Here is a 22,202-nt window from a genome sequence, read left to right as displayed (position 1 = left end):
AATTTTAGTCAACTTTATTATTCGATTTTTTTTTTTATTCGATCTCGGCTTGTTTACACCTCTAAATAATTATCACCACGACACCACATACTTGCATTACTTCAATCTAAAGTCTTTCTAGAAAAAACGGAACTTTATTTCCAAATGGTATAATAACTTTCCTAAAACGTACTCCATATATATAAGGCAACTGTACTTTCAGATATTTATGGGATGGTTTATTTGTGTTGAAATTTTTTTATGTACATCCACGTATAAGGTGCACATGTTTATGGATATCATAAAAAAGAAGAAATACACCAATAATTAATATTAGTGGATGGAAGGAATAAAGCTTTTATTATATGCTCAAATAAATTTCATTATTCATGTTATCAGAAAGATTAATCTAACATAACAATATAACATGGTGCTAAAATATTTACGAGACGACATGGTCAAAGTAAATCCATCTCCTACAAAAATGGAGGAATACATAAGAAAGATATTCTTGCTAGAACGAGAGCTTAAGTAACGTTGTACTCCGTAGTAGATAAGAGCGCCATCATTATGAATAAAGAAAGGGCAAATTATAACTAATGTTTGCTTTTACATTACACTTAAAATAATGTGAAGTAACAAACTTTGACAAACAAGCTAACAATGAAGATGTTACATAAATAAAATGATGCTTAGTGAAATCTAATTAACCAAAGTAGTACATTATTATTGAACACGACGCACGCCACCTTGTGTTGATTGTTGAGACTATATATCATACGTCGTTGATCGAATTTGATACATTTGTTGTATTTTTTGACCATGGATAACATATCTTGAAAGTTTTTATTATTGATCGCCTCATTCGCCAACTAATAAGCTTCCATATGAATCGCACAAAATGTCCCACGACAATAGTTGCCATTAACCCAATCCAAGCTAGGAGAGAGATCACTAATGCATCCCAAATTCTGCGTCCTTGATGAGTTAGACTGGATACCGAGTATATGTATGTCACTGTTGTTGCCGTGACAGAAATCCATAGAGTTATCCTCAAAATCGATAATAAATATCGCTTGCACGGAAGGCCGCTTATAAGGAGAAGGATGACACTTAAGGATGATATTAGTCCAATGGTGTTACTAACTAGTACATTATCGTATCTAAATTTATCACCATATGACCATACAGATTTACCTGCTAGATGGTTCTTATCTATTCCTAAATCTTTTGTATCTTCTTCCGTATCCTGCCAAACGCCTCCTGGGGGATTAATTCCGACTTGGAAAGCCATGGTTGCGATCAAGGTTGCTACCACCACTAGAGATGTGCGCTGGTCCTCGAACCAAGCACGGTCTTTTTTCGATTTTAGTGCTTCCTTTGCAGGTTACGCCTTGGCATCATCAAGGTGTTGCCATATCCTTTCATCTTGTATACCATCCTTTCGACTTTGCTTATGAGTATCCACGGCTGTCAATCCATTTTTGTTAATCGCGTTCTTTTTAATCTTTGGATGTGCTATTATTAATTCTACCATCTGCATATTAACGAATACAAGTATAAAATTGTAAGTTTTTTAAAAATAAACGGTTCCAATATTGTAGCAATCCTTCTGAAAAATTAAATTTAGATAACGTATATGTGGCGGCTCACTTTTATCTAGCTATTGTAATAGAATAATAATACGAGATAATTTCAATAAGATCTTAAATGATTATTACAATTATTACATATAAATCAGTTATAGGGAATAATGTGAATAATGTAAAAGTCAATACTTATATATTGCAATATTTATTAGAAATCTAGAATGTATTATCTAGAATGGATGAGTTAATACTTTATTTTAGACCAATACTAAATTAGATCCCATGCCATGCACAGTAATTTTAGTTTAACGCTATATTTGATTATACAAAATTATCAAATTCCAAATTAAGATGAAAAAAATTTGTAATTACTAAAATAAAAATTAAATTATACTTCATATCATACTAAAGAAAAAGTGGAGTATTACACTATTACATGCACGACTAATAAAAATAATTGTACATTCGTCACAAAGTTATATGTAGGAAAATATTATTGCGTAGTATAAAATAAAAGAACAAAATATTTCCAGACTAGAATATATAGAAAAAAAAATCATTTTAAGCAAATAATATTATTATTAGTAATAAGAATTTTTTATTTCTATTATAATATATTAATTAAATATATATAATTTTATTGTCTTAAATAAGTTGTCAATAAAAAAAATATAAAAAGAAAAATCAAGTTAGAATATTTTTATTTTTGGAAAATAGTTTTTGGAGGGAAAAAACGACATCAGGAAATGACATTTATCATTCCCGGTGTTTGTTTTAGTATTATGTTATTGATTGATTCAGCCCCAATATGTTACTCCTTTTGTCTCAAAATACTTGACACAGTTTATATTTTTATCTGTCCTACAATACTTGACACGTTATTAAATATAGAACGTGTCCAATAATAAATAAATAAATAATATTTTTTCACATTTTCTCTCTTTTCACCTACCCCACTTGTTCTTTTATTTGTAATATAAAAATACAAAAAAGAATCTTTATACAATAAATAAATGTTTTAAATAGACCCACTTGCATTGTAGTTTACTTAAACTATGTGTCCACCCCACTTTCAAAAAAAAAAAAAGGAAAAAAAAAAGGTGTTTGGCCCAACGTCCCAAATATTATAGGACAGAGGGAGTAGTTCATAAAAAGTTTAGCCCATATTATCTAGATCCTCTAGGTGTAGTTAATCCAAAGTCCAAAATTAATCTAAAATTAATTATTATTCACTCCCTTCGTATTTAATTACTTACTTTATTTCTGTATGAGCGGAGTTTTTAGGATGAATAGTAAAAAATAATACTCCCTTCGTTTTTAAATACTTGCTTCATTTCTCCGACCATGCGCGGAGTTTTAGGAAAATTGGAGAAAGTAAAAAAATATGGAGGTAGTGGGGTTGGTGGAAGAATAAAAAAAGTTGTAAAAAGCAAAAGTAATGGAGAGAATTAAAAGAGAGAGAATGTGAAATTAATAAAATATGATTTATGTTGGGTCCACTAAGTGAGTGAAATTAATTAAATATTGTAAAAACTTTCCAAATAAGAAAATGGAGCAAGTATTTTAAAACGGCCGGAAATGAAAAGTGGAGCAAGTATTTAAAAACGGATGGAGTTAGATTTAATGTGAGTATAAGTGGGAAGGAGAGAGAATATTAAATATATTAAAATATGATTTTTTTTTTTTTTTGAGGGAATATTAAAATATGATATGATTATAGCTTTAGACTTACTAATAATGGAGAGGAAAATAGTAAAATAATATAAAAATTTCCAAAAATGAAAATGAATCAAGTAATAAAATACAGCCTCAAAAAGAGAGTGGAGCAAGTAATAGAAAAAATATAGAGGAATGACATACATCTTATAGCATGGCAAGCAATGATTATAGCTATACACTTACTTGTAGTTTTAAAACAAATCTCTATTTAACTACTAAATTGAATATTGGAGCTAGAAAATGCAATTTTAGTATGGTGGCATAATAATAGGTGTTAATAAGTAGTAACATTTTTTTTTTTTTTTGGGATAAGAAAATTAAAAAGACAGAGATAGACACTATTAAAATAACGGTTCATTTTGATATTACCTCCGAAATTCCGAATGTTTGGCAGCCACAGCTAGATGCAAGACGGTATTGCCAAGGGAATCATTGAAATTCAGCAACTCAGCATCATGAAACGTTTTTACCAAAAACCTCAAAGCCTTTGGTTGTTTGTGTTTCACACACAAATGTAAAACAGTTTCACCACCAATAGTTCGCTCCCAAGCAGCTTGTGGCTCGGACTTGAGAAGAGTTCTAAGCACTTCAATTTGACCATTTATGGCAGCTACATGAACAGGCGTCTTTCCATCTCGGTCATGTACAAAGCACATGTCCCTATTCGCCGCAACCAAGACTTCGACGATTTGCAAGTGCCCCTTAGCAGAGGCAATGTGTAGGGGTGATGATCTTTTTAATTGATCAACCATCTCTACTAGGTCCGGGTTTTTTTTCTATTATCTTCTTAGTAAAGTTTACATGCCCTAAATTAGCCGCAATATGTAACGGCGACTGCATATAGCTTCCCGATTTTTCGATAATGCATCGATCAAGGACAAGGGGATCTTCTTCGAGCAAGTTGAGCAGCGAAGGTACATCTCCCTTGAGTGCTGCAGCATATAGCTTTGCTGTAGCATGAAACTGACTTCTTTCTGTTTTTGCTTCCATATTTTGTTTGGTTTATAGGAAGGATTTAAAACTCAATTCATGCAATGAAATAAAGTTTGCTTGGAATTGTGCACTACTTGTTTATTCGATCTCTTATATAAACTTTATGGCTAAGAAATTAAGAATGTAAGATCAATGAACGTAGACATATTTAATATTACTTCTCATATTTTTCTTGGAACTTACTCCACTGTACTGTATTATGAATTTGTAATATAGCAAGGCTGCTAGTATTGACGTACAAGTCAAATTTGCAAGTGTTGTTTCGAGCCTTTTATAGCCGCCTCCCTTTTTTTTCTCTCTTTTCCCTCTTCCTCTCTAAAAATCATAATTAAATACGTAATACTGTAATTTGTTTTCTATGGACTACACTGTTCATATATTATATAGAAGGACATTTTGTGAAAAACTACCTTATAAAACACTTTTTTTGCAAGAAATTAGCTAATAAAAAAAATGTTGTAAGAAACTACATTATAAAAGAGTAAATGTTGTAAGAGATTAGCCTTGGTCAAAAAGTCATAGTTGACTTTTATTTTCCGGCGTTGACCATGTCACATGCCAATACTACGTGATTGGCACGTGATGTGGTTAACACCGGAAAATAAAAGTCAACAGTGGTAGTTTCTTATAAGGTAGTTCTAAGCACTCTAATTTACCCTTTTATAAGGTAGTTTCTTACAACAATTTTTTGATTGGGTAATTTCTCGCAAAAAAAAAGTGTTTTATAAGGTAATTTTTCACAAAATGTCCTTTCAATTAAGCAATTACGGTTTGCAAATACTACGGAATACTACTTTGTAGGTACATGCGCATTCTAAATGTAGTCAATTACGGTTTACGAATACTATTTGACACTTCAACTTGTTTGTTTTATCTTATATTTTATATAAAAAAAATTATAATTTCAAAAAAAAATAAAAAATTCGGATAATGGTTGAATTGAACGTGATAATGCTTGAATGCGTGCATGAATATATTACAATGACCCGATGATAATTTGACCCGAAGAATTTACCTGAACCCGATCATGACTTGACTTGTTTGGACTCGAGACAATGGTGATCCGAATTAGAGCTGTTAAAAGGCTTCTATAGTCTTTAATTTTTCTAATTTTATTATTCATTTGCCTATTTAATCTTATTGAAACGTTTTAAATAATGTCATTCAAATGTTTCAAAAAAAAAAATTGCCATTAAAAAAAAGTGAACTCGGATATGAACTTATAAAAAATAAACAAGTTTAGATAATTTCAAATAAAATAAGTTTAGAAAAAATATTATTATATTTTAACTTATCTAAACTAAACCTATTTTAGTCAAATTTATATGAACTTAAAGCAACTTATCTAAACTTATTTGAACATGTCATCTCGATTATAAACTTATTTGATCGAAATTGTTATCTAAATGAGTGGAATCAATATGAATAGATTAGAATAGGATTTGAACTTATCTTCTAAAAATCTAAATTAAACTAAACCTATCTTACTAGAATTAATATGAACTTTTTAGGTATATTTTATCTAAACTTATTAGAACTTATTAGCTCGAATTTAAACTTATCTGAAATTATTTTTTCTGACAATAAATGAATAATGATTAAACATGAACGTCATTACATGAGTTATTAACAAACGACCCAAAAAATGTACCCGAACCCGATATGATACAACTTGAAATCAACCCGAAACCCAGATTAACCCAATATTTGAGACTTGAACCCGATCATGACCCGGCTTGGAAATGACCCGACCTTATTATAACCCATAAATTATTGACTTCAACCAAACCGGACTTGAACCCGAACATGAACCAACTTAGAAATAACCCGACCTGATTGTAACCCGCAAATTATTGACTTGAACCGAACCCGAGAATAACCCTGACCCGACCTGATTATAACCCACAAATTATTGACTTGACCCGATCCCAACTCATACTCGAGAATGACCCAACCTAATTATAACCTGCAAATTATTGACTTGAACTGAACCCGACTCGAACCCGAGAATCAACCTAACCCGTGAAAACCCGACCTATTATTCACCCAACCCGAATGTAACCCAACCTGTTATTAATTAAACCTAAACCAGACCCAAACTCGATAAGATGTATGACTCGACGTGACCCGGCTCAAGTATGACCCAATCCGAACCCGACCCGTATAGGTTATGACATTAACCCGAATTGACTCGATTCGAGTTAACCTGACCTACACTTACCCGACCCAAACCGACCCGCTTACCGAATTCACAGCTCTACACATAAGCACAGTAAAAAGTCAAAATAAAGATATTATGAAACTAAGAAAATGAGCATGTATGTGCTTTTAGCTTGTAAAATTAATTAGTGAAAATTCTACCAACCCTTAACTCCTTAAGAAAGGGAAGCAACTTGTCTACTAACGACGACCAAGACTTGCTCCCAAGTCGTTATCTAAAGGTAAATAAATAAATAAAGAGAGAGACTTGCTCCCATATGATCAATAATTGAAGGACAATATGATTTCGAAGTTGTTATTACGAGTTACGACCCATCTGGCATCTATAACTTATGAAGTTATGAGTAGCATAATAATATACCAAATTTTATCAAATCATCGTGAATAATTAGTAAGTTGATTCTTCCAACTACAAGAGATGTTGTGATATACGGAATATGCAATAATAATTGGATGGTAGATGCGTATTTACAGTGCATATATTGCATCCAATAAACATCAAGTACAAAACCAAAAAAAAAAAAAAAAAAAAAAAAAAAAAAAAAAAAAAAAAAAAATTATTGTTTATTTAAACCTTTGTTAAAAATAAATAAATAAAAAAAATAAAATAAAAATTTTATTGGGCTAAAAAACGGATGCAACGAACTTTAGTTTTCTCATACCAATGCGAAATAAAATCCACATAAAATAATGGGTGAAATAAGATCTGTATTGTGACTTTTTTCCACGCTGGCTCTAGTAATTATTTTAGAGCTGAGGATCAACCCATATAAAATTTTAAGAAAATTGTTAAAATCCATGATAAATTTAACACGTACTCTATTATATAATACAATATTAAAAAAAAGTTGACAATTTTGTAAATAGAACTTTCGACTGCCAGATTGCATTTTTGCACTCACATCCATGAGTGGGTTAGGCTCAATTCTACATACTGACAAAATTGACACCATTTCCAAAACCCAAGTTTATGTTCGTGCAATTCATTTAACTTAAGCGGGTCTGATCACGAGCTTATTAGGAGATTTTATAAGTGTTTGTAAACTGCTTATTTTTTAATGGAGATGAGTTTATCAAAATTGTGTTGTTATTCCTTGACGCATAAAAAGCTCAAAATAAGTTAAAACTTTTATTACACACACTTCGAGCTTATCTTATAAATGACTTTATTGATCTAAAAAGTTAATAAACAAATTGTTCATAAAGTTAATTAATTAATTATATGGATGAATATATTTATGCTCATATTTAATCTTATTTACTAGCTTCAAAAACTGTACAAACTTGGCGCATTTTTCATATGTTTAAAACATAATTGAATTTTAATCAACTGTAATATTAGAATTTTTTGTATTAATTCTCGGCCTATTTACACCTCTATTATCACCACGACCCCATGTACTTGCTTTTTTTTTTTTTTTTTTTTTTTTTTTTTTTTGTGAACGGAACGAGCTTCAATTAATTAAATCGACCTCTATATAATTATCACCGCAACCCCGCGTACTTACATTACTTTTTTTTTTTTTTTTTTTTTTTTTTTGTTTGAAAGGAATGAGCTTCAATCAATTAAATCGACCTCTACATAATTATTACCACGACCCTACGTACTTGCATTACTTCAATCTAAAGTCTTTTTTTTTAAAAAAAAAAAACAAAAATAAAAGGAACTTTATTTCAAAATGGTATAATAACTTTTCTAAAACATACTCCATATATATAAGGCAAATGTTACCATTAGGAAGTACGATATATAAGACATATATGAAACATATAGCTTATTGATACAGAAAATCGAAACGTTCATTACATGAAGAAATAGCAATATAAACATACTTGTGCCCATACAAACAAACCTTATCATAAGGAAGTACAATGTAAAAATAGAAATAACGATTAATTAAAGCTAGTTAGTACTTAATTAGTACAATCTGCTGGAGCAAAAGAAACTTGATTAGCTTGTAAATCATACCCGACCTCGAAATTAACTTGAGCAATGTTCCCAAATATCGGAGTACTATCCGTCGCTAACATTGCCAAGCAACTCACATTGTCCTCAATTTGCCGAAATGTATTGATTGTCTTTAACACAACTTCGGCCCCTTGAAATTGGAATGCAACGTTTGGAGGGCTAAATTGACCTGATGACTCTGTATTGTAACAGAGGTCGTAACCTTCGATTGGGCTCGGTACCGTGTTAAGTCCAATGGCATTCACCAAAGCAGCCCTTAAGTCGTTGTAGATGCTCGATGGGAGCATTGTAAGAGTGGTACCAGAGTCGATGATCACGTCCATACCTACCGGGATTTGGACCGGGTTATCCCTACCCTCGACGCTAATGCTGTCGAGGGTAAGGTGGTAGAATGTGGGGCGTTCTCCTATTTGGAAGGGAGTTGACACTACTTTGGAGCCTGTTACATCGGCTCCGAAGGTAAGCTTGCTTGAGACGTCGGAGGTTAAAGGAGCTAAGCAGTAGGAGAACTTGTAGTTGATTTTTGAACCGAGTTGTGATATCAAGGAAGACGGGCCTGTCCCTAGTCCTACGATCCCTTCTCCTTGGGTGCCAAGAGAGCCTTGTTGGTCCGTCCCACACCCGAAAATGGATGTGGTCGAAAGACTCGGCGAGGTAGCATCAGGAGAGGGTAAGGTAAGTGTTTCAGTGGCTAGGACGCCGGTAGTTTGAGTATTATCACCGTAAATACACTCATATAAACACGATGATGATGATGATGATGATGATAATGACTCGTTATTGTTGTTATAATTATTCGAAGCACAACCACTTTTAAGGTCTGGATGGGTGCAATCCGGAGAATTGCAAGGGATTTCATGGTAGGTCGAAGATTTGGATGGGTCGAAGAGTGGAGATTTTTGTTGGAAACAATTGTTACAAGGTTGACATTGGACCCAAATAAGGTCACTACCCGTGTCTGCCACGGCTAAAAATTCGACTTTTGGGGTACCAAGGGCGATTTTCATGAGGTATCCTCCACCATTAGGGACTAAAGCGTATGATTTTTCATCATTTAGGTTATAAAATGTTGAGGATAGTTGAATGTTGTGGCCATGTGATATATAGCCTAGGGGTGCTCTCTTTAGGCGCTCTTGTGGTGTCATGGAAGAGTTGTAGTAAGGCGAAAGTGGTGAATCGCGATGGATGAGTTCGACCTTGAAGACATTATTAGAAGTGGCTAATTTTCGAGCCTCGACTGAGATCGAATTAGGGGGGTCTAAGATTGAGGATGATGCTAGCAAAAGAATTAGAAGGATGTTAGGAAAATTATAAGCATGCATGTTGGTTGCTAAGAAAAGTTTGTGCCAATGGCTAATAATAGATGTGTTATGGTTAAGTAGTTACACGGTTAACATGGGTCTATATAAGCAAAGTCTATGATCATGTCCTTTTCAAGGCAAATAGATGCATACAACATACTACATTACTACGCAATGCAATTTGCGGGATTTGCGTCGTTTACTATGTCTAGTGTAGTCAAGGTCTTTTGTTTTCTTGTGTCATTTTACCTTGTTTTCATACTACTTTATTCATGTTAACTAATAAGCTTAATTTGCCAAAAAATGCACCTTTAATCTTTAATACTCTATATGTTATTTCCATCTTGGGAGGTTCAATCACAAAATTTGTTCAGTATACCATAAATTATACTCTTTTTTTTTTTTTTAAACGGGGCCTTAAATCATAATTGTCATGTGAGATATTGTCGCATTCGTCTTGATTTTTAATTTGCAAATTTGTAAGAAGTAATTATAATAATTTTTTTTTTTTTTTTTGTAATACCAAAAAAAACAGGGAGAATCTTTATAATAAACAAAAAATAAATAACTTAGAAAATATACATTTAGAGTAATTTAACTGCATAACTACATTGTCATGATAACCTTGGTTGTTTAATTTGTTTAGTAGCAAAAAAAAATACATGCTCAAAGCAAGCACATAAATAGATAGTGCGAAAACTCAAAATGGGTAAGATATCATGAAACGAAGGGAATACTTCATGTTCTTTTAGATTTAACTCGGTACAGTTAATTAGTGGACAGTACAGTTAACAATTAAGTAAGAAAGACCAAGACTTCCTGGCTTGCTCCTAATAAGCTAAGTCACGGTATATATGTTCAATCGATAGACAATAATCCCACTGCTAGTTAGTATGAATCCAAATATGCTATACGCGCTTACTTTAATCATCATTCTAAAAGGATTGTGTGAAAAGACGAAATTGTTACGAATTAACTTTTGAGTTCTCCTCAAAAAAAAAAAAAAAAAAAAAAAAAAAAAAAAAATCTATAACTTTTGAGTAGTATAAAACCAAACTTTGTCAAATTATCTTGGACTTATTAATAAGTTTTATCTTCCTACAAGGAATGTTCTGGTGATATATATGGTATAGATAATTTTCTGTAAATTATTGGATATATATAGAATTAAATATTATCATACATAGACTAGATTTATTAACACTTAACAGAGTCCCTGTTCACTTCACCTTAAAAAAAATATTCAGTAAAAATAATTTCAATTTAGTAAAAATAATTTATGTTCAGCAAAAATAAGGTGAAGTGAATGGGACCTTATACAAGTGTGAATTAGGACAATATATCCCATTTTGAAATATAAGAGAGGAGAACAGTAAGCATATAAAACTAATGGATCGGAATACTTGCCAATAACTCGTACTAATTGTTTTTTGGTTGAAATTTTGGTAAATTTATGTGTGACCACTGACCAGACTCTTTAACGAAGATTTATAAAGCATAGTACATTCTCAATAGCCAGTATAGCTACGTTATTGTTGTTTTAATTTATTTTAATTTATATATATATAAGACCCACTTCCTATCAAGACAAGCCTTTCTTTTGTTACTTTTCACATTGTTTCTTGGCACCTTTACTTCACCCCTTCATTTCAATCCACTCATTGTTACAATCAAAATACCTTTCTGTTTCTTTTTGCAACCCTACAATCGTAGAGAATTTCTTCTTCTTTTCACACACAAATCAATAGTGACTCCTTGCTTTTTAGCTAGAAATGGGATTATCAATGAATATTCTTCTTTTTTTTTTATAAAAAAAAAATCTTTGCGTGAATATGTAAACCATTAAAAATCCGTTCAAAAAAAAAAAAATGTAAACCCATTAAAAAAAAATTGTCTTTATGAGATATACCATTGTTCATGAATATGTAAACCATACATCACTACAGTAGTACAGTAATATATTAGTAGAAAAATATTAACATAAAATTTCAAGATTATCCTATAATAGTATTTATTTTAGTATCGAAATAGATTAATAGAAAAATATGAACATTGAAACCTTTTTGTGGAATAGTATTCATATTGAATGGAATTCATCTCACATGGTTAGTTATCAAGGAAAATCATAAATAATGAAAGATCATCACGCTTTCGTTAGGATATATTTAAGTTAGATACACTTTGTGAATATATTTGTATATATTTTGTTAGGAGTTTTATGGCAAGTTAGGTTAATGTTGTAAGCCTAAATATATGTGATTAATGGTAAAGGCTTATCAAGCCGTTTTCTCCTAAATATTTTCTTGAGCTTGACATGGTATCACAGCCTTTTTAATTTCTAGAGATTTTTGTTCGATCCTGGTTTGTTATTCCGTTATTTTTTTTTCCGCAAATTTGTGAGTTTGGGGTTTCGATTTTTTTTTACACAAAAATTGGTTTGGTCGAATTTAGGGTTCTGAATCCCTAATTTCTGGTTTGTTTATTCAAGTGTGTGTAGCGCTTGATCCGTTTGGGTCAGGTGTGCATGTTGCAGTGTGTGTTGTGGTGTCCGATTGCTTGCTGTGTGCTTCCGTCTTGTGTTTATTTTTTGGTGATTTGTTCGTGTGTTGAGGAGTAATGGTTGGTGGGGGTAATCATACTTCTAAGAGTTCTTGGCAGACAAGTTCACAAGAGGTGACTGACGATGATCGTGCTTCTGCTCCCACTTTAACTAATGATCAGTGGGTGCAATTCTTGAAAGCAATTAAGACTTCTAAATCCTCTACTTCCTCCAATGATATATCATCACACTGTACTTATTGTTCTAATGAGTGGATAATTGATATCGGAGCGTCAAATCATATGTCGGGTGATTTCAATTTGTTTTATGATTTGTGTGATATTTTATCTCCAGTTGGTTTGCCTAATGGAAAAAGTACTACGGCCACTAAAGAAGGAAAAATTAAATTGAGTGATGGTTTCATACTAGAAGATGTTTTATTTGTTCCTGAATTACATTGTAACTTATTGTCCGTGTCTCAATTATTAGAAAAGCATGAATATATTGTTCTTTTCACTAACAAGCTATGTACTATTCAGGACCGCACTTTGAAGAACCTGATTGAAGCGGGGGTGCAGTGTAATGGGGTCTATCTCTTTCGGTCGGTTCGTGCTCATGTCCATCAAGCAAATTCAATAGAAGCTCCGGATACAAGTATGTTATGGCATAGACGTTTAGGTCATCCTTCGATGAAAGTTGTTATGTCTTTATCTGGAGTAGCTAGTAGTCGTAAAAATAAAAAGTGTGGTGCATTTGATTGTCATATTTGTTTTATGGGTAAACAACCCCGTAATTCCTTTCCTTCAAGTGTGAATAGAGCACTGCTTTATTTGATTTGATAGTGGGGTCCAAATAGAGTATCATCTAGTTGCAATGCTAGATATTTCCTTACTATTGTTGATGATTTCTCCCGTGCTACTTGGGTTTATTTGATGGTTAACATGAAGTAGGGAAGTTAATTCGTGATTTATATGCTTTAATCATAACTCAATTTAATAAAAAGATTAAAGTTTTACGAAGTGATAATGGGCAAGAGTTCTTGTGTTTGAAGTCGTTTTTTGATAAGAAAGGGATAGTATATCAAACTTCATGTGTGGATACTGCTCAACAAAATGGTTGTGTTGAAAGGAAACATAAACATATTTTGAATGTTGCTCGTGCTTTACGTTTCCAAGCTAAATTGCCTAAGTATTTTTGGGGAGAATGTGTTTTGGCCGCTGTTCATCTTATTAATTTGACTCCAACTTCTATTTTAGGTGGAAAAACCCCTCATGAATGTTTGTTTGGGAAACCCCCCTCTTATGATGAAGTACGTGTTTTTTGGTGTTTGAGTTATGTGTTGAATAATTCTCTTGGTAAAGATAAATTTGACTCAAAATCTAGGAGGTGCATATTTGTTGGTTATCCTTTCGGAAAAAAGGGTTGGCATTTTTATGATTTGGAGTCTAATGAATTTATAATAAGTCGTGATGTTAAATTTGTTGAAGACAAATTTCCCTTTATTGAGCAGTTTGATGAATTAGAAAAGGTGCAATGGGAGAATTATTTTAATCAGGTTCGTTTATGGGATGATGAAGATTATGTTAGTGATTTGCATGCTTTTTCACCTACTGTACCTGAAGTTAGTAGTGCTTGTGATATGGATTTAATGCATGAGTTGCATGATATTGTTGATCCACATATTGTAAGTGAGGGTAATCAAACTTTGCATGTGCCTAGTAATGTTCCTTCCGGTGATGATGTTGCTACTGCCTCCCTTGACTCAAGGGGGAGTACGGGTACTTATAGTGATGTGGCAGGGGGTACAACTCCCAATAATGGTGAAGTGTTGGGTCACGATCATCGTATCAAAATTCCGTCCTCAAAGCTCCTTGGTTATGTGACTAATATGGTTGTTCATCAAGCAATAGACCCCACTCCTTCAACAACTACTTCCGCTTCTCAATCACATTCTTCAGGTAAACAATTTGATATAGCTTGTTATGTTGATTATAACAATTTTTCTATGAGACGTAAGTGTTTTCTGACAGCAGTTACAAAGGGTAAAGAGCCTTCCTCGTTTAAGGAAGCTGTGAAACATGAAGGGTGGCGTATGGCGATGAAAGTAGAAATTGATGCTCTTGAACGAAATGGCACGTGGACATTGGAGGACTTACTTCCATGTAAGAAGGCTATTGGTAGTGGTTGGGTATATAAAATTAAATATACTTCTACAGGTGAAGTAGAGCGACTTAAAGGTCGTCTTGTTGTGTATGGCAATCGACAAGTTACAGGTGTTGATTATAATGAAACTTTTGCCCCTGTGGCAAAAATGGGTACTGTTAGACTTTTTCTCTCTGTTGCTTCTTCTTTGAATTGGGAGCTGCATCAATTGGATGTTCATAATGTCTTTCTTCATGGAGATTTGGCGGAGGAAGTATATATGCAGTTACCTCCGGGTTATAATTGTCCTACTCCAGGGAAGGTTTGTAGGCTGCGTAAGTTTCTATATGGTTTGAAACAGGCTCCTCGTCAGTGGTTTTCTAAATTGTCTAATGCTTTGAAATCTTATGGTTTTAAGCAATCATATGCAGATTATTCTTTATTCAGTTATATTCAGGGTACGGTCTCCCTTCATGTTCTTGTGTATGTTGATGATCTAATTATTGTTGGTTTGTCTCATGATGCAATAATTCGTTTTAAAAAATATTTGAGTACTTGCTTTCATATGAAAGACCTTGGTGTGTTGAAGTATTTTTTGGGGATTGAAGTTTCCCGTGGTCCGGAAGGTATATTTTTATCTCAATGTAAATATGCTTTGGATGTGTTATTTGAACAGGAATGTTAGGTTGTAAGCCTATTGATACTCCTATGGAGCAGAACCATCGTTTGGCATATGCCGAGGGGGAGTCATTCTCCCAACCTGATCACTATCGTCGCTTAGTTGGGAAACTTGTTTATTTATCTGTAACTCGTCTAGAGTTGAGTTACTCTGTTCATATTCTTGCACAGTTTTTGAGTAACCCGCAGGTGCAACATTGGGATGCTGCAATCAGAGTACTACGCTATATTAAAGGTAGTCCTGGTCAAGGTATATTGTTACGTCCTATGAAGGACATGTGCTTGACGGCTTTCTGTGATAATGATTGGGCGGCATGTCCTCTGACTCGTCGTTCTTTGTCTGGTTATATGGTTTTTCTTGGTCGTTCCCCTGTCTCATGGAAGACTAAGAAACAACCGATAGTTGCTCGTTCTTCTTCAGAAGCTGAGTATCGTGCTATGGCAGTTACTACTTGTGAATTAAAGTGGTTGAAATCTTTGTTGTTCTCTCTTGGTATTTTGCATCCAAAGCCTATGAATTTGTATTGTGATAGTCAATCTGCTCTTCATATTGCTAAAAATCCTGTTTTTCATGATCGTACTAAGCATATAGAGGCGGATTGTCACTTTGTTCGTGATGAGTTGGTCAATGGTAATCTAGCTACTGCATATGTTCCTACAGATCATTAGTTAGCAGATATTTTGACGAAGGCACTTGGGAAGCGACAGTTTGGTTTTCTCCTTAACAAGTTGGGCATTCGTGATTTACATGCTCCAACTTGATGGGGAGTGTTAGGATATATTTAAGTTAGATACACTTTGTGAATATATTTGTATATATCTTGTTAGGAGTTTTATGGCAAGTTAGGTTAATGTTGTAAGCCTAAATATATGTGATTAATGGTAAAGGCTTATCAAGCCGTTTTCTCCTAAATATTTTCTTGAGCTTGACACTTTTTCCCCAAAACGTTCCCTATTTTTCTTTATTAATGATAGTGTGAAACATGAATATATAGCAACAACTTTGATGGAATTTAATACTTGGTGCAGTCTGTTGGAACAAATGATACCCTTTTTTCTTGTAAATCATACCCAACCTCAAAGTTAACTTGAGCAACATTCCCAAATATGGATGTATGAACCATATCATCTGTAGGTACGATTGCCAAACAAGAAATAACAACATTCTTAGTTGCTACCACCCTAAAACTGTTTTCTACCTTTAATACAACATCTGCCCCCTCAAAATGGAACACTACGTCCGGAGGGTTGAGCTCCCCATCCGAACCCAACGATTGTCTTGTTTCGTAACAAAGGTCATACCCCTTAACCGGCTTGGGCATTGGGATAAGCCGAATGGCACTCGTTATAGCACTTTTAACACCATTGTACACTTTGGGAGGTAGATAAGTAAGAGTTGTACCAGAATCGATGACCACATCTTTGTGGTCCATGGGGACCGAACTATTCCCAATAGTAATGGCATCGAGAGTGAGGTGGTAGTAATATGTAGAATGATCCCCAGTTGTGAAGGGGGTCGATACAACTTTGGGGCTTGTTAGATCGGCCCCAAAGTTGAGCTTACTATTGACCCCTGAAGACTGGGGTGCCAAGCAATATGAGAACTTATAGTTAATTTTTGGCCCAAGTTGTGAGACTAGGGATAATGGACCGGCCCCTAGTCCAACAATTCCATCCCCTTGGTTACCAAAATAACCATAATTGTCAATTCCACATCCAATTATAGAGGAAGGGTATGAACTAGTTTGGGTCGTAACATGATTATCGACTAGAGGGAAGTTTAATGTGTCCGTCGCTAGGATACCAACACTAGTTGTACCATCTCCATAGGTCACACCATAAATACATGGTAGACCATCACTTTTGGTGTTGTTAGAGGGACATCCACTAATAACATCAGGATGATCACAAGATTGAGAGTTGCAAGGTATTGTATGGAAAGTGGAAGATTTTGTTGGGTCGAATAATGGTGATTTTTGGGGGATACATATGTCGCAGGGAGAGCATTGCAACCATATAAGGTCACTCCCAGTATCGGCATTGGCTAAGAATTCGACTGCTGGAGTACCAAGAGCAATTTTTATAAGGTAATCTCCTCCATTAGGGACTAAATTTGAATTAATGCTATCTTTTTTCTCATAGTATGTAGACGACGGGTGAATCCTATGGCCATGTGAGACTGAGGGTCTAAGGCGCGCTTGAGGAGTCATGGAAGACTCGTCGTAGTAGGGAGAGTGAGGAGAGTTACGATGGATTAGATCCATCGAGAAAACATGGCTAGAAACTAAGTTTCTAGCTTCAACCATGATATGATAGTTAGGTACTTTTAAGAGTAAGGATACTAGCATAATATGGAAGATCATATTAGCCAAAGCTAAAGCATGCAATAAGTAGGTCATGGCTGAGAAAGAGTGTTTAAGCTGTGACTTTGCATAGTTAGCATATGGGTTTTATTTATAATGGCTAATGATCCATGTTAAGGTAAATCCAAGTCAAGGTCTTCGTTTACTAGCAATTAGCTGGTTAAGTTTTCAATTAGTTGAAGTGGTCTATGTACGTACACGCTTAAGGAAGAAAATATGAACACTATGATTATTAAGCAAATATGACAAGACATACATACAAAGAAATTAAGCTTGACAAAGATACATGAAAAGAAGGTCAATTTATTTCACGATAGCTGAAACTAATCGATAAGGTGTAGATATCGATAAGGTAAATTAATTACATTAGAAGTTAGGTTTAATATAGAAGAATATTATTTTTTTTTAATAAGTGGCTAAATTCCATTAATAAACTATTTGAATTTAAGAATGGTGTATTTTGATTAAAAAAACAAAAAACACAGTTGCTTAATTTATAATTATTTTGGGATGGTACTCAAGTAATTTCTCAATTTTAGTTCTTTTTTGTCACAATTTAAGGTGTGTCAAACATTTAAATTATTACAGGTGCCTTAAATTTTTCATTGCCTTATCTAAGATACCTGAAATATGTTTTCAAGAACGAGTTCATGGATGGACATATAAATATCAAAAGTGCAACATAAGAACATGCATGCGTGCATAAATAATTGATCAATAGATCATTAATCGAACCATAGGTAATGCATGATCTCGACTGTGTATGTAATTTTGTTTTATTATACTTTTTTTGTTCTTTTATTTTAAATTAACACTACGGCATGTATGCTCTTTTATGAATAAGAAAGTGATACGTTTAACTTTATTTTTAATACGGAGTACTAGTGTATTACGTAAGTATATTTGTTCAGATGATCAATGTTAAGGCTCATTTAAGTCAAGGTCTTCGTTTACTAGCTAATAGTTGGTTATGCTTTCAGCTTGAATTGTAGAAGCGGTCTGCACTCAAAAAAACAAAAAAAAAAAAAAAAAAAAAAAAAAAAAAAATAATTAAAAGTACAAATTCTTCAAAAAGGCAAGTGTATGTTAATTTATTGTAAGACGGAGGTTAAAATAACCTTAAAAGTATTTAAAGTTATCCTTTATACCATAAAAATTATTACTTTTCCAATAATAAATTATATCTTACAAAAAACTTATAATGTATTAGATTAATCATATTACCCTTTATAGTATGCAATCATGAATTAATAACAAAATTACACATTAAAATAAATTCAAACTTACGAAAAAGTTACCTTTTAAGGAGTTAAAGTTACCATAAAAATAATTAAAGTTATCCTCAACCTGACCGTCTCACAATAAAATTAATGTACACCCGTCTTACACAAGACTTGTTGAATTAAAAACCCTATAGTTAAGACATTGTGACAAGCCATACAAAGAAATTAACAATAGTGAGAATTTGTAAAAAGACATATAAACATGGAATCATGTTAAAAACAACATATATAACGGGAAAAAATTTAATTTAATCGGAATATAATGATTGATGTATATGTTTGAAAATCGGGTGGTGTTGTGTTTGATTAATAGGGAACAAGTCAATGAAATTATAAGAACGAGAAAACAATAAATAAGGTCTGAGAAAATATTTGGTAGGTAATTTGTGGATTTATGTGTGACTAGGTTCTCTAACGAAGATTTATCAAAATCCGTAAATTCTCATTATCTACATTATTGTTTTCTAAGACCCACTTTCTATCAAGAAAAGTCTTCTCTTCGTTACATTTCACATTTCTTGGCACCTTCACCCTTAAATTTAAAGCCAGTCATCGAGAAAACCAAATTACTTTAGTGTCTCTTTCATCAACCCTTCAACCATGGAAAACTCCTTCTTTCCACACTTGTCAATAGGGACCCCTTTCTACAAAGGGGAGTATGCTAGGGATGAATTTTCCTCTTAATTAGACTTTTATACTAACATTTTCCCAATACTAATAGCATTTAGTGTGTTTTTTTTTGGGAAAAAAAAAAAGCATTTAGTGTAAGGTAATAATGAAATGTAGGAGGATCCCCAGTTGTAAAAGGTATTGATAAAATTTTAGGGTCAGTTATGTCGACCCCAAAGTTGAGGTTACAATTGACCCTTGTAGGCTCAGGTGCCAAAGAATATGAGAGAGCTTATACTCCGTAATTTATTTTTTGTCCGAGTTGTAAGACTAGGGATGTTTGGGTATCAAAATGAGTCCTAGGATTTGTTATTAAATGGGCCTCAATGATCTTAAAGCCTTTCCCGGCCTAAGTAACAAAAAACACACTCCTCTTTAAGTGTTCCTTGCCAATCAAAAAACTCGCCCACCTAATTTACTACCCAAGGGTGTAGACTAGCTCCAAATTCCACCAATTTAAGGTATACGATGGGTGAATTCTATGCCCATCTGAGACTGAGGGTCTAAGGCGCTCTTGAGAATCATCGAAGACTCATTGTAAAAGGGGGAGTGTAGAGAGTTACGATGGATTAGATCTATGAAGAAAACATGGTTAGAAACAAAGTTTGTAACTTCAACCTTGACATTGTTTCAAGCTTCAACCGCGAATCGATAAGGTAGTTTTAAGAGTAAGCACGCTAGCATAATATGTAGGATAATATTAGCCAAAGCAAAAACATGTATGCAGCCAATGTAGGTCATGACTAAGAAAAATTAGTTGTTTGGTTAGGCTGTGACTTTGTATAGTTAGCATGTAGGTGTTTTTAATGGCTAATGATTCATATTAAGCCAAATTCAAGTCAAGTACTTCAGTCACTAGCTATTAATTATGCAGTAGATGGTTAACTAAGCTTTCAATTTGTAGTAGTAGTGGTCAACAACGGACAAAAATAAATAAATAAATAAATAAATCTCGTTTTAAGACAATATGATAAATTGATAACTGAAAAGCCTAAATGAAATTAATGTCAATAAATTTGAATTCATTAAAGGAAATATAAACAGAGAAGTACGAAAGAAAGTGCATATATAATGAAAAGAACATTATAAATTTATAATGAATCACATTTCTCTTATATGGTGCGATAAATCACATGTCTTTTGTGATCCTCTTTCACCTTTTTTTTATAAATCACAAATGTGAATGGATATTTATAAAACGGTAAAGGCCTAATGGTACACAAAGAGAAATCAACGAAACGGAAAAAACATAAACGAATACATATAAGGAAAAAAAAAAGTTGCTTATAAGCAAGCACCCAAAAAAATGTTTATGGGTAAAGCTACTATATATGGTTAAAGTTGAATGAGAGCTAGTATTTGGTGCAGTCTGTTGGAGCAAATGAAATTTTCTTTGCTTTTAAATCATACCCAACTTGATAGTTCACTTGAGCAACATTCCCAAACAAGAGAGAATCATCTGAAGGTACAATTGCTAGACAAGTTAGACTCCCAATTTTCCTGAAAGTATTAACAGCCTTTAACACGACATCAGCCCCTTTGAAATGGAACACTACATCAGGAACACCCGAGGGCAGGGTCTCGTAGCAAGGGTCGAAAGCATTTTCAGGGTCTGGCACAGGGCTGACTGTGATAGCACCCTTCACGGCGGTCTTAATGCTGTCGTAGATGCTAGTTGGTAGGAAGGTTAGGGTCGTGCCAGAGTCGATGATTATATCTTGGGCTACCGGTACAGAACTATTCCCTACACTAATGCCATTGAGGGTGAGGGAGTAATATGTAGGAGAGTCTTGGGTTGTAGCAAATGGAGTTGATACTACTTCGGGGCCTGTTACATCAGCACCGAACTTTAGCTTGCCAGCGACAGTGGAAGACAGAGGAGTCAAGCAGTAGGAGAACTTGTAGTTGATATTTGGGCCTAGTTGTGAGGCTAGTGACAATGTTCCAAGTCCGAGACCAACGATCCCATCCCCATGGATGCCAAGTCGACCTTGTTGATCAAACCCACATCCAATAATAGAGGATGGAAATGTTGGTTGTGTTGCATCAGCTGAAGGGAAGCTAATGGTGTCTGTACTAAGAACACCGGTACTTTTTGTGCCATCACCGTATATGGCTGTATAAACACACGACTGATTATTGTTGATAGAGTTTGGAATACAACCACTATTGAGCTCTGGATAGTTGCAGGATTGCGGGTTGCAAGAGATGGCATGATAAGTCGAAGATTTGGTTGGGTCGAACAATAGAGAACCCTGGTGGATACACCGCTGGCACGGTGAGCACTGGAGCCATGTGAGATCACTCCCGGTGTCAACGACAGCCATGACTTCAACAGGTGGGGTACCAACGCCAATCTTCATAAGATAATCCCCTCCATTCGGGATTACATCCGTCTTAACATCCTTTTCATCGAAGTAAGAAGAAGATAGACGGATGTTATGGCCAAGCGAGACTGAACCAAGGGATGCTCTCCATTGACGTTCTTGTAATGTCATTGAAGAGTCATAGAATGAAGAGATTGAAGATGAATCACGACGAATGAGGTCAGCCTCAAACGACACACCAAAAATTCAAGTTTCGAGCTTCAATTTGGATAGGAATCAATAGTTGTAAGAAAGATGATGCTAGCAATACTATCAGAAAATAGACTAAAGCATGCATGTTGAATATTATTGAGAATGACAAAGATAAGAAACTAAGGTAGGCTGTGATATTTGTGGATGGCATATGGTTTAAGCTTTGTAACTCGACTATA

At 33.9% G+C, this 22,202-nt stretch overlaps 1 protein-coding gene and 3 pseudogenes across 1 annotated transcript; all 4 read right to left on the bottom strand.

The window, feature by feature from the left end:
• Positions 1 to 433: 433 nt before the first annotated feature.
• Positions 434 to 4,326, bottom strand: LOC145581762 (uncharacterized). The gene is made up of 2 exons (XM_081638789.1): positions 3,657 to 4,326; positions 434 to 1,516 (listed from the first exon to the last, which is right to left on the bottom strand). Exons 1-2 carry the CDS (start codon positions 4,037 to 4,039, stop codon positions 1,510 to 1,512), a joined length of 390 nt encoding a protein of 129 aa, XP_081494915.1. The 5' UTR covers positions 4,040 to 4,326; the 3' UTR covers positions 434 to 1,509.
• Positions 4,327 to 8,258: 3,932 nt separating this feature from the next.
• On the bottom strand, positions 8,259 to 9,831 carry LOC145581760 (aspartic proteinase CDR1 pseudogene; annotated as a pseudogene).
• A 6,222-nt stretch (positions 9,832 to 16,053) lies between these two features.
• Positions 16,054 to 17,535, bottom strand: LOC145581759 (aspartic proteinase CDR1 pseudogene; annotated as a pseudogene).
• Positions 17,536 to 20,513: 2,978 nt separating this feature from the next.
• LOC145580702 (aspartic proteinase CDR1 pseudogene) lies at positions 20,514 to 22,108 on the bottom strand (annotated as a pseudogene).
• Between the last annotated feature and the right edge of the window lie 94 nt (positions 22,109 to 22,202).

This window comes from Chenopodium album, chromosome 15, assembly GCF_948465745.1.
Source record: "Chenopodium album chromosome 15, dcCheAlbu1.1, whole genome shotgun sequence".
NCBI classification, from domain to species: domain Eukaryota; kingdom Viridiplantae; phylum Streptophyta; class Magnoliopsida; order Caryophyllales; family Amaranthaceae; genus Chenopodium; species Chenopodium album.
This window is presented reverse-complemented; position numbering and strand designations above follow the sequence as displayed.

What these genes read in the sequence shown, in the direction of transcription:
- LOC145581762 (XM_081638789.1), bottom strand. Translation starts at nt 4,039, where the DNA reads ATGGTTGATCAATTAAAAAGATCATCACCCCTACACATTGCCTCTGCT.